Consider the following 13,312-nt stretch of genomic DNA (forward strand, 5'->3'; position numbering starts at 1 on the left):
GACAAAGAGTGGAACGTCACTGATACATGTAGCACTGGGTCATGGAGCAGATAGCCCCAGCCACCTGGCCTACACTACTCCAGCACCAAATCTGCAGAACCTTCCTAGTGTTGCAACCATGCCCTGCCACAAGAGAAAACTGACTCTTCAAAAGCAAAAAGTTATCAAAGTCCTACTTCATGTGAAGCCCTTCCTCACTTTACGAATAGAACTATTAAGAGTATAATAAGCTTTTGGACTCTTCTCTCAGCACTGTAACTTATTATATATAATGCAATTCACAGCTCAGTGGAAAGTTCAAACCATAGAATCACACATTGCACTGCCTTCTTAAAAAAAAAAAAATAATTTTTTTTTAAAGTGGCAGGTTTTTTTCAGATCTTCAAAAACCCTCACTGTTTTCTTTGCCTCTCTCAAGTCCAAATTGCTGAGGGCTCAAGAGGGAAAAAAAAAAGTCATAGTTTTTATTGGTCCTTTTTAATAATGTAAAGCAGTTCTTCTATACCTCAGAGCATCATGGAATTAAAGTATGTGTTTACCACCTGCCATAAAAACAAGAGAAAAAAACACCTTATGCCACTAAAAAAGTGTAACTCACTCTCAGTGTTCTGCTGTGCAGTGGTTCACAAGGGATCAAAACCACATTTGTGACTGGCCCAGAGCTGAGTATTTTTCATTCTGCACTATGGACAGGTATAGGTTTCAGGAGCTGTTAAAACACAGCTCCAGCTTCTTTGCTTTTCAACACTCCATGCATTAGTTAGGTCTAAAGAAAAATTACTTCAATGGCAGACAGTATAATCTTTTAATGAATTAACTTCCTCATATTAGCAATCTGTTTATAGACAAAAAGCAACAATCTGATTTTCAAATGTAAATAAATACTTCTTACTAGTCATTGAGATAAGTTAACTATTCGTAATTCTTGTTTTAATAAAAGGGATGGTCTTCCACACAAGGAATAGATTTAAAAGTACAGCAAACATTGATGAAACAAAATTACCAATAGACTATTATCAGTAAAGAAGTTCATGTTCTTTTTTGCTTTTTTTCTGACACCCATCCCTTATTTTCTTCTTTTTACTTAAGAAATTAAAATTTATGCTATAGATTTAACAAGACCTGCTGAAGAAATAATGGGATAAGATAAGGAAACTAAGCATTTTAAATTCTGTCTTCAGTATGTCTTCTTTGGGTTTTGTTATTCTTGCTATTGCAACTTTTTGAATGTTAAAAATTTTTGAGGGTTTATATACCTGATATTCTTATTCATCTGGACTGTGTAACCTATCCCTAGAACAACATCTACTCAGAGACAGATCTGTTTGAAATTGGTAGAGATTGAAATATAATTATTTTTCACTTGACCTACTACACCTCTATAGATGACGTAATCATGTATTTATCTTGTACCAACCTGATTGTTTCATACTCAGAACTGTGTCCTATTAATAAAATTACACATTATTTAAACCTGACATCTACTTTATTTATTGTTTTGCTCTTGAAGATATGGGATCATTTTGAGGAATTTGATGACATGCTCTGACCAAAAATCAGGAAGCTGCTACACTCCTGAAAGTAGTAGATAAACTGCATTTGCAGAGTAAGTGTAGCAACTAATCTTACTTCCCCTCCCAAGATAAATACAGCGAAATAAAGAATAGAGATGAAATAAAGATAGCGTAAAGTGCAAAATAGCTTTTATCCCACTATCAGCAAAGCTAGAGAATAGGCCGTGGTAGAACTCAAAAGAACAGTTACAAAGACACGTCCCTGATTTCTCCAAGGCTACTGCTATCACTAACACAGAATCCAGGCCCTCCGTGTGTCCTTCACAACTGCCATCCAACCCACTGGCTCAAATGATTCATTTCAGATCAAGAATACATGTGCTGTACAAAGACCCAGTACCCTCTGCCTCGGTCTGGGGTCTGACTGCCCAGGAGGCAGCTCTGCAGAAGAGGGCCTGAGAGCAGCAAGGTGGGCACGAGCCCACAGTGTGCCCTGGCAGCAAAGAAGGGCAACAGCCTCCCGCGCTGCGCTGAAAGTTACGTCGCCCAGAGTCATTGTTTTTCCCCTTTATTCCGCATGTGCTAGACTATATAGAATCATAGAATGGTTTGGGTTGGAAGGGACCTTGAAGACCATCTAGTTCCAACCCCCCTGCCATGGGCAGGAACACCTTCCACTAGAGCAGGTTGCTCAAAGCCCCATCCAGCCTGGCCTTGAACACTGCCAGGGATGGGGCAGCCACAACCTCTCTGGGCAACATGTTCCAGCATCTCACCACCCTCACAGGGAAGAATTTCTTCCTTACATCTAATCTAAATCTAACCTCTTTCAGTTTAAAACCATAACCCCTCATCCTATCACTACAGTCCCTGGTAAGGAGTCCATCCCCATCTCTCCTGTAGGCCCCCTTTAAGTACTGGAAGGCTGCTGTAGGGTCTCCCTGGAGCCTTCTCTTCTCCAGGCTGAACAACCCCAACTCTCAACTCAACACTCTTCCTGTAGGAATGACCAAACCAATGCACAAGAACATTCACAAACTTAGAAATATAACTGTACTTTGAAATTTGATTCCATAAAATGCCATTTTGTGATAAGATGCATTTCTTCTCAGGAGTCCCATATCAAATTTAATAGCAAAAGATGTCTCTCCATTTGCTACAAAGAAACCACCCTCAAGTCTAAAAACAAGCTGTAATGTAGCTCCAAATATGAATTAATTCCTTATTTAAAATTCAAACACTTTACAAGATATACAGAAAAACAATAGATTTGCAGAGCTAAGAAATAAAGGGGATATTTTTGCTCATGGATTGCTTCCAAAAGAAGCGAAGAAAGTGGAATTTGGAAGCAGTTTTGAAATGTGAACACGTGCGAACTGATAATGCTTACTAAAGTGTTTGCTAATTTAGCCCAATTATCATCATCCATCTTTTGTTAGTATGATGTTTTCAAAATCTGCTGTTCTCCTCCGAAGCTGAGGGAATCTACACGACCCTCCAAAGAAACACTTGTGTTGTAAACTTGCACAAAAGAAAATAAAATTCATTAAGCAATTTTCATAATGGGCCTGCCAGTGTTATGGTTGTAATGGGATAAGTATTAACAGTCAGTAGTTGCCAAATTATTCTATCAATATATATCTTCAATTTGACCATTATTTTTGTAGTGTGCATTATTCAATGATCCTAGGGCAAGAAAGTGCATGTGAATAAGCTGTGCTAATAAAACATCAGCTGTATCACCAGGAGCCACATCTTGAAGGACATTGGAGAAAAGCAGGGGATCGTATCAGGCATTATCAAGAACGCAAGTCCAGGATGACAGCTGAGGTCTATTACTTGTGTTTGGCCTATTACTGGTGCTTGGTTTCGTACCTCATCCCTGATACTTGACTGTAACTCAGATGGTATTTGCATTGTTTATTTTTAATGCATTGTTTGCATTAAAGTGCATCACAATCCCATTACAACTGGAAAATAGTCTTAAAGACATGCAGGGAAATTTTTTAACTAGCTCAAGAACTCTGCTGGAACCTTTTTCAAATTATCATATGCCTCCTGCAATATTTTCTATGCTCTTCCTTATATAATATAATAGCAACATTGTACGGACACAGACATTAGGAAGTAACACATTTTTATTTACTCTTATTTACAGCAAACTTTGCTTTAAGGATTTGGTAATTTTATGGCTCCCTCAGTATTTATACCTCCAAATGACTTCAAATGAGCAGCATCAACAAGCAAGCATAGGAAACTGATATGAAATTTACACTGTATTCCTTAAAGACAGGAACATTCAGGAGTTTTATATAGTGAGAGAGACACTGTAGATTTAATATCCAAACTTACTGAATGATAATAAATTCATTAAATAGATTTTTCTGGCCTCACAGGCAACTAGCACTGCAACCACTTCTATCCCAGAACATTTTTATTGTTAAAAAGATTCACTTAAAACAGAGCGGCACGAATGAATTCATCAAGATCACTGCTATTATAATGAATCATTAATATCCTAGTGAAAAATTTATTATTATGAATAATACATTCAAAATGATGAGACAGAAAATGAAGCATTACTCTGCAATGTATCAGAGAATCAAAGTGATGTTATGGAAGTTGGCAAGATAAAAAAACATCATTTTTTGCTCTAAATCTTTCTAGCTGTCTTTCCAGATGCTTTACCTTTATTTTATTTTCTCATCAAACATTTATATTTTAGCTGAAGAAAAAACAAATATGTTAAGAAACATTCTTCCCTTTGTATAAATAAAATGTCCAAGTATACCCATTACTTTGCTCACAAAACCAGTTCTGCTCTCAGAAGGCATATTTTGTCTTCAAAACCCTTATTTGAGCATATGTGATTGTGAAACAAAACCCCTCCTTTGCAACAAATAGCAAAGTTAATTTTTCAAACTACTGTATCTACTACATATATAGCAGAGTTACAGTAGGCTTAGATAACAAACTGATTAGACAAGATAATTTTGATACTTCCACTATTACTCTGCTCGATTAGGGAATTAGAAGGACTTAAAGTAATAATCATCTCAATGTAAATGTCATGGAATAAAAACTTCTCACAAATAGAATAATCACTCTCCTGTGGACTTAAAATCAGAGTAATCAAATGTGTCTTTGAATTACAGTACCCCAAAATTGCACTGTGGCTTACTACAACTGAGTTCGGACAACCGAAATCACAAGCACATTACTGAGATGGACTTCTGCAGCTAACTCGTTTTAAAGTGAGCCCAAAACAGAAAGCACAGCATTAGAGTCCAGCCAAACGGCCATGACAAAGGAACAATTAAACTTCGAAGGGGGATTAAGTATTCCTTGTATTACTGATAGATTTGATTTGTCCATTCTCCTAGACAGATTTGTATATAGTACATCAAAGCAAGCAATCTTCTAACTATGTCCTTGCTTCATACATGACACTTAAAACACTCAGCAGTACCTTAGAATTTGATGTGGATTCCAAAAAGCAAAGCCTGTTGCCAAATCCTTCAGCAGCAAGACACAATTTCTGTTGCTCCTTGTGAACAGTTGCAGTGCACTGCAGAACCACTTCATCATCCTACCAAAAAACAAACAAAAACAGAACAGTGGTTATGCATCTGACCCAACAAGATCTGTAACAGAAGTCAGTATGTAGGAAATAAATACAAATGTTATGGGACTAAATCCTTGTAATAATATAGTCGAAGCAGATCTTGTCAAAAAACCTGACAGAACAGCAGCACACCCTTATTTAAATCCCAGTTCTCCAATGTAACATAACCATGAGCTGCAGAAGCCCTTTGCAGAAATATGGTTTAAGTTGAAAAGAAAGAAAACTTGGTTGTAATGAGTCTGTTTTCTAGCAGAGTTTTTCTGTTTAAGAATAGAAAAAATAGTGTCACCCTGTGCATTCCACCCATTCATTTATGAAGCAAAATTAGAGTTTCCAATAATAAATTTCACATGAAGACATCATATTTAACACTGTAAATAAAATGTAATACAATAAAACTATAGGATGAAGCATGCAACTGGAAGCAGAACAGGATGAGACTACAAGAATGCACACATTAAGGCAGGCATGTTTACCAAAAAGTTATTCTTACAGGCAGCTTTTTACATAGGGACATTTAGAAAAGTTCATCAAATTAAATAAATGCCTGAATTTAAATTGAACTGAGTAATTTGAAGCCACTTGTAAACACCCATCCTGAATTAAGCTGGCCTTTTATTTGGTTCGATTTACTTCACTCTAGTAATTAAACTAAACTAAATTAAGATGTATTTAATTCTGAAAAGAACAGGAGATTAAATAGAGTTTAATCAGACACTTCAAAAATTAATTTATGTTACCTTTTTTTAGTTGTCCCCATGTAGCAAACCCTAGCTCTAAGTGTAGGTAAATCACTTTTCCTTGTATACCAGCAACAGTGCCCAAGCTGCATATTGCTTTATAATCCAGTCAATTGTAGAGGCAAAAAGTAGGAACTGCTTCCAGTCAGACATCAAATCCAGAAAATGTAATACAGGTATATGTTATATGTGCAGTTCACAATGTACAACTGTAATTAATAAAGAAAAATCCCTAAAAGCCAAAAGCAAGGATCTAGAAGACCAAATATACAGAGTTAAGAGCTTTGCTGTGTACTCTTTGTAAAAGTAGCATCTAATAAAACCCAGAGCATTTTTTCGGGGGGGGGGGTTGTTTTTTGAAGCACAAAATTAGTATTTCCTAATCTTAATTACACTTAATTCAAATAAAAGTTTATTTTCAGGTTAAAAATAGTAGTGTTAGATTACAGCTATATAAACACATTCTCCTTCCTCTTTATCTTCCTAGCCCTTCTTCCTAAATAACCACACCAGCAGAATAGAAATTCCAGTAACTGTGTCACCATCATACACTGTGTTAGAGTTGTCTCCAAAAAGGGTCACTAGAGAAGATGCTAACATCGTACCTCCATAGCCAGAGGCAGACAACACAGTAAGGCTACTTTCTACTCAAATGAACCACCAACTTCATTTTGTACTACCCCATTCTCTACCATTGTACGCTGTGCTTTTAGAGAAAGTCTGAAAAGTGTTCTACATAGACCATCTACAAAAATGACTCTATGCTGACAGCAGCAAAAATACGAGTTGGTTTGGGGCAAGTCCCTGACATACTTAATTTTAGTTAATGATCTAATGCATCATGTCCTTCCCTGCAAACCAGTCATGAGCAATCACCAAGCATACATGTGTAAGGTAGATGCTGACTGATGGAGGATTAAGAAGAGGAATATAGCAACTGCTAAATTTCCTGACACACAAACTTTCACAATTCATTCTGCAAGCATTTTATCTTCTTTTGCTGGACCGTGTACAGAGTACATGGCTTATTTTGTCGAATAAATAGCTCATTAATAAAGACTGATTTCTTAAAAAATGCTTACTAATTAATGAAAATCAATCGCCCTGCCATGCCCTTTGCAAAAGTTAATTCCTGGGTCGGCAGGACATGCTAATTAAAACAACAAAGCAAATCACAACTCTGTTTTGCTACATTTTATTTGTTTTGTATGTAGATAGTTACAATAAATGTTCTCTTAATTCAGGCCACAGAGTCATAGTGTTGTGGAACTTCTCGCTCTAAGTCAAGGTGTGGTTGATAAAGTTGGCACAGAAGGTAAGAAAGATGTGATGCCATTGTCAGATCAAGTGGAAGGTGATTACAGTTAATTATGAGTAATATACACCCAGCTCTAAGTTACTTTGCATTTCTGTGCACATCGTTAGAGAAGAATCTAATATAAACTCTACCCTGGATTCAGTCTTCCAACATTTAGCGACTACGTGTTCAGAAGATGCCTATAGATACAAAATTTGATTGTGTTGCAGAATTATGTTAAGATACATAATTCCATTCCATTTCTTTAGAGAAGACTGGTAAGTGGGTAAGCATCTCAGCACTGTCTTTCTAAACCTGGTTTCAAATCAGCAAGTGCTATCGAGTTCCAGTATCAGGAGAGCTAAAAATGCGTAATTTCCTTATCTGAAGTCACACCTCCAAAGAGACCTTCACTGAAGGTCACTTTGCTCTTGTATTAAGAAAGCTACAGTGAGCATCATATTAAATGTCTATTAAAGAAAAATATTTATCAAATATTCTTAAATCTTGAATTATGAGATCTCTCAAACTGGTTCATTTCCTCCTATTACCTTCTGAGCATTTTCTCACCTATATGTTATGCAGATGAGGTTTTAGATCATCATAATTTTTTCTGTCAGTCACTGTCAGATTAGAACTGATGAAAGTAATTTATGTTTCAAAGGGCTATAACTGTAGCCTTCAAAAGTTAAGCAAATACATCATTACGTATCCAGATACACTCCTATCCATCTCTCTCCTAACTTTCCTCATACGGGACTGAAAATTCAGGAGTAGAGGCAACACAAAGGTGCTGATAAGATATTAGTGTCTTTTAAACATCTCTCTCAAATGCTGAGTTACTTACTATCACAGTAAACTAAACAGACATGAAAATTAAAGAGATTCCAGGAAGACAACTTCAAGCACAGATGTTTAATGCTAAAATGTAATGACTTGTAGGAACTTTTAATCCACTTGGAATCTAAACTCTTGGATAAACTGTGTTTTAAGACATGTAGAAATAGTTGTCTATACATTGGCAATATTAAGTGCATAGGCAAAAGAAGAAAACCTAGTCTTCCACAAAACAGTTACAGGTCTTTGTAATTGATCAAGGTAACACACGTGTTAGTAAACAATAGTGTGTGTCTGTCATATTCAATGAAACGAGTTTAGCATATACTTGATCTGATTAAAAAAACAGTATCTGTATTCTGCCATAACAAACGAAAGTATTTGATTTAAACTTCAAAACAATCACAACAGACATAGATTATACAGAATATAGTATAGTCTTGGAAAAAACTCCAGCACAGTTTGGAAGAAAGGGCAATAGCACAGACCTAAAATCCCTGCAGACATTTCCACTGCCACATACTTTTGTTATTCTTGTTTTGCTGAATAATCATCACTTTGATACTCATCTGCCAGTTTCCTCCACGGAAACTGGAAAATTTTAGTATTTCCATCCCAATTCACTATCACCCATAGCAGCCTTCATTAGTAAGCCCAAAGATGCTGCTTTGTCTTCTATTTTTCCAGTTTTTGGATATGGAAGAAAGGTATCAAGAGAGTAAGGGAAAGTAGGTGCCAATAATCACACAATTCTGTGCACACAGTGGTGCTGCAGCTTATTATCAAATGCACAAGGCAATGTAAGTCACCATAACAACAATGGAGCACAGTCTCAGATATATCTTCATTTACTGCAAGTAAGAGTGAATCCAACTTGAGAAGCTGTTCATTTAGTTTAGGTACTTTAATGGATGATTCTTCCATCCATTCTCATCCTTCAGTTCAGAGTCTGATCTGCTTCGTAACACTCTTGGGAATTTGGAAGCACAGTTATCTCCATCCCACAAATGGGGAGGTAAGGAGCAAGGATGATACTGCCTACCTACAATAACAGAGTATGCCTACAGGATAGCAGAAATGGTACTCAGGTTGCTAAACTGATAACGTGAGTCAGAAAGCTATTCTCCTTCCCAAGTTTGCAAATGAACTTGCTGAAGGCAATTTGCAGCTAAGGCTAATGTAACCAGCCATATACAGTCCTTTAAGATTATGACCAAGTACCATCTTGGAGTAATCCATGAATCCTGATAAATCTTTATGCGTCAGCCAGAGCACCAGTTCATAGTTTTAAAGATACCGTATCTTCCAGCAAAAAGATACTCTGCTTTGTGTTATGTCAGATACCTGCACTGACTCAAACAGCATGAGCTTTTGATAAGCACACTACTGCATTTATCATTCTGATTCTTCAAGAAGCATTCTTAAAAAACAGGTAGATGTTATCTATGCCACAAAGCCCTATTTATTTTTTAAACATCCAATTTTGAAAAATCAAGGACAGTTATTGAACAAACAGCAGCACACAGCAGATTCTTAATTATATCTATCCATCATGGGCTACTTAATTATCTTCAGGAAATCTTTATACTCACAGAAACTAAACAAATAACTAAATGACTTAGCAGAGGACCCAGTAACTAAAAAAAAACCAAAACCAAACAGCAACGAAAAAAAACACCTTTAACAGCACTGTAACACTTGCTACAGTTAAAAATTACTTCTAAAACCAAAATGCTGCCAGCAATAACCATAAACTGGCAAACTGCATGCTCAGAACTGCATTCCAGAAGACCCGATTAATGAGGGAAGAGCATGGCTTTGCTGTCAAGGCACAATATTAAAACAGCGAGTTCCCAAAGCTCCTTAATAGCACTTACTTTCATCTACAGAGACTATTTGACTTTTCTGTGAAATCCACTCAAATCTCCTAAGATTACATGAAATATATACTACCCAGTCAAGAAAAAGGTTAGTTTCTCATGTAAAAATGTGGGCATGTTATGTTCCAACATGAATGCTTCTAGGTATATTCTTCCATGATCCGCAATTTCAAGTTATGACCAAATAAAACATATATATACACACACACACATACATATACACACACACACATATGTATTTCTTTGTAATAGATAGCGTTACTCTGTCCTATTAAACCCTGAAAACTGATACCTTCTGTGTGATGTCAGTTTTGACTAACCCTTAACCTTCTCAATATGTTAATTCTATTAAAGGACTAAAACTGGCTGGCTGAATTGCCACAGGTAGGCATCATCTACACTGCTATAGCTGTTAGCACCTCTTCAATATGGACATAGCTGTGATTTTGAGGGCGGAATATTTGCATTGTGGCATTTTTCTGGAAATCTGCAAGTTGGTGGTTTGTTTGGGTTTTTTTTAATATTCTTCATGGGTTGTTTTTTTATTTATTCTCCACATTGTAGCACCTTAAACTTTTAATAATTACACATACTTTTAAAACTTCTGAATTCATATCTGCTACTGCTTTAGTAGGGAGTCAAAGGACAGAAAAAGATTGAATAATTTCTTTATTTGCATTCTTTAAGAATGCAAAAAATAATTTCCTACTGTATGTCTTTCCCTATTTTACAGTCTACGCCATTACTACCTCCAAGTCTTTTATTTTAACCATGGAAGAAAAGCACAATATTGGAGCTTCTAGTATTGCTAAAAATCTCTGCAGGAAAACTTGATGATAAATGAAGTAGCAATACACTACAAGTAATACATTTATTTAGAAACACAGCATGTGCTTCAGCCCAAGGTGCTTCAGCTCATTATGTTATGACCTTGACATCTGCATTTTGCTTCCATTTCAGGACAAAAATAGGTGACATTTTTCAAGTATTTTCCTTGATTTTATATTTTACTCCTTTGCAGAGAATCCAGTGAATAAATCATGAACTATTACTAATTTAAATAATTTGCTGTACTTTTCCTAATCTGACCCATGATACATAATTACCTCCCTTAAAGATTTAATGCTGACTCTGTTTCTACTGCTCCATGATGGTATACCAATTCGGAAACTGCATATGGAACAGAGAATGTCACACTTGCAAAATTAAGCATTCAAAGGTTAAAACAGGTAAGTTATGCTTATACATTCAAACTCACTTCTACTGCTGTTTTATATGGCAAATACTGCACTTAGTGGAATGTTCCTATCAACTTCCATATGCTATCAATCAGGATCTCAGCACAGACTTTAATAGCTCAATCTTTAATAGCTTCCTCAAACTCCACATATGCACAGTTCTGCTTCACTGCATCCCATTTACTGTTCAGCTGTGCAACTGAACTGTGCAATGAGCATAGGTGCCACACATACTTTAAAAGTAGATTTACAAATAGAAATTTAGCCTGTACAAACTGCTTTCCACCTAAGGAAACTGTAGAATACTTCTTGACTTACAAACTTTACTTCAACTTCCCTTTGCCTTGTTGGGATAAGCACTAGATTAGAATTAGATTAATGTAGAATAAAAGTTTGTAACTCCTATGGGCCATCAAGTACAAGACTTGCACCATTACTGGAAACCATTTGCTGATAGAATAATAGGATCCACAAATCAATCCCCTAAGATGACCCTAGTGATGTGACCTGCCAAAAAAAAAAAAAAAAAAAACAAACAAAAAAAATCAAATGTGACTATTTTTTATGCTAGGCATCTGAGTAACACACACCAATTGGCAGGTAAGACTACTTTCAGTGTTGATGGAAGCTCTACTACTCGTTGCCCCAGAGCCTCTTTATTTCTGTGCTTTGGAAGAAGGTAAAAAGCAACAATGCAGAAGTAACAAATTCAGATGGCACTTGCCCTTCTCCAAATCCCTGCTGACAACCAACAGAAGCCTTGATGAATAGGATTTATTAAACACCATGTACATAACATGCAAGAACTATGATCAACAGTGATTAAATATCTTTTCAACACTCCTACAGGAGATACCAACAAAACAAATGCTCAGAGGGCAGCACTACTTACTTTAACTGCTAATTCTATTCTTGACTGATCAACCAATGTCTTCAACAAACTACCAAACTCTATTTTGAAATACCACCCTATTAGGGAGATGACTCTAGAGCTTCTGACATCTGAACACAAAGGAAGCCTGTGACAGCAGTAAGAAAAGGACCCGAACTTCTGATTACTGTATCTAAGCTTGAACCACAACTCCACTATCTTATTGCTAGTTGTTGTACTAGTTAACAGTAAAATAATAATAGTAATGTCATTGGCCAGTGGGAATTAGTGTTCAGACTCTCTTAAGGGAGAACAACCTATAAGGAACTGAAAACAACCTTAGCGCAGTGCACATCCCTTAGGTAGGGACGCAGGATAAAAAGCAATGAAAAGACAGCAGTGCTGTAGAGAAGGATCTGCTGGTTACGGTGAATCAAATGCTGATCACGAGTCAACACCACCAAGCAGGTGTATAGAAGCCAAAAAGCTGGGCTAGTTGGGAAAGAAGTGCATGTGACTACAAGAGTAGTGATCCTTTGGCTTTACAGTCAACACGGGTAAGGCTTCAGCTGAAGTGAAATGGCCATTTTGACCCTTCGTTTCAAATAAAGAATGGACAGAGAGCAGCAAGACTGATGATACCTAGAAAAAAAACAGGAAAGATCCAGAAAAACTGTTGGGATGCAGTCTGCTCAGACTGTGGGAAAACATGGCAACAATGTCAAGTATATGATATTGTTAATAAAACATGGAATAAAGGGAAGGTAATACTGTTCCTCATTGCATTAATAAAATTAGTATTAGACAGTTGGTGAAAAGTTTTCTGAGGATAGCAAAGCATTTTCACAAACCTGTTTAGAAGCTTCATCATTATATGACCATAAAAAATGTTCAAGAAAACCTCTGTCAGAAGGATTTATGCATAGCTGAACTTGCCTTAGGCTGAGAAGGAAGAGAGATGACTTTTCTGGTCACACAATCCTAAATAGCCTGGACACATTTTACTGTACATGTTTTAGTTTTATCCTGTAGGAGGAGTAATTTCATAAGAATTCAACATTATTCCAATGGAATTATCCTTTGAGACAGAAAACCTCATGCAGAACAGATGGAATTCCAGAGGACCAAACTAGCTGGTAGTTCTCAATACAGTACTATGAAGCAGGCTGCTAGTACAATGACCATGTTATCTCCCCCTCCTTCCCCAAAAAGCTCTAACCTAGTCAATAGAATAATTTTGCAAGATTACAGCGAAGTCATGGTGATCTGCAGTACTAAAGACACGTGGCAGAAAAAGAAAAAAAGAAAAA

At 36.5% G+C, this 13,312-nt stretch overlaps 1 protein-coding gene across 9 annotated transcripts in view; it reads right to left on the bottom strand.

Annotated features, from left to right (window-relative positions):
- The window catches only part of RYR2 (ryanodine receptor 2), a 456,533-nt gene that overhangs the window by 339,452 nt on the left and 103,769 nt on the right, over nt 1-13,312 (bottom strand). For all 9 annotated transcript variants that reach the window (XM_030034940.1, XM_041128385.1, XM_041128384.1 and 6 more), the window contains exon 2: nt 4,984-5,103. In XM_030034940.1, coding sequence (XP_029890800.1) covers nt 4,984-5,103 — 120 coding nt within the window. The remainder of the gene's footprint in view (nt 1-4,983; nt 5,104-13,312) is intronic.

Source organism: Aquila chrysaetos, chromosome 13 (assembly GCF_900496995.4).
Source record: "Aquila chrysaetos chrysaetos chromosome 13, bAquChr1.4, whole genome shotgun sequence".
NCBI lineage: Eukaryota > Metazoa > Chordata > Aves > Accipitriformes > Accipitridae > Aquila > Aquila chrysaetos.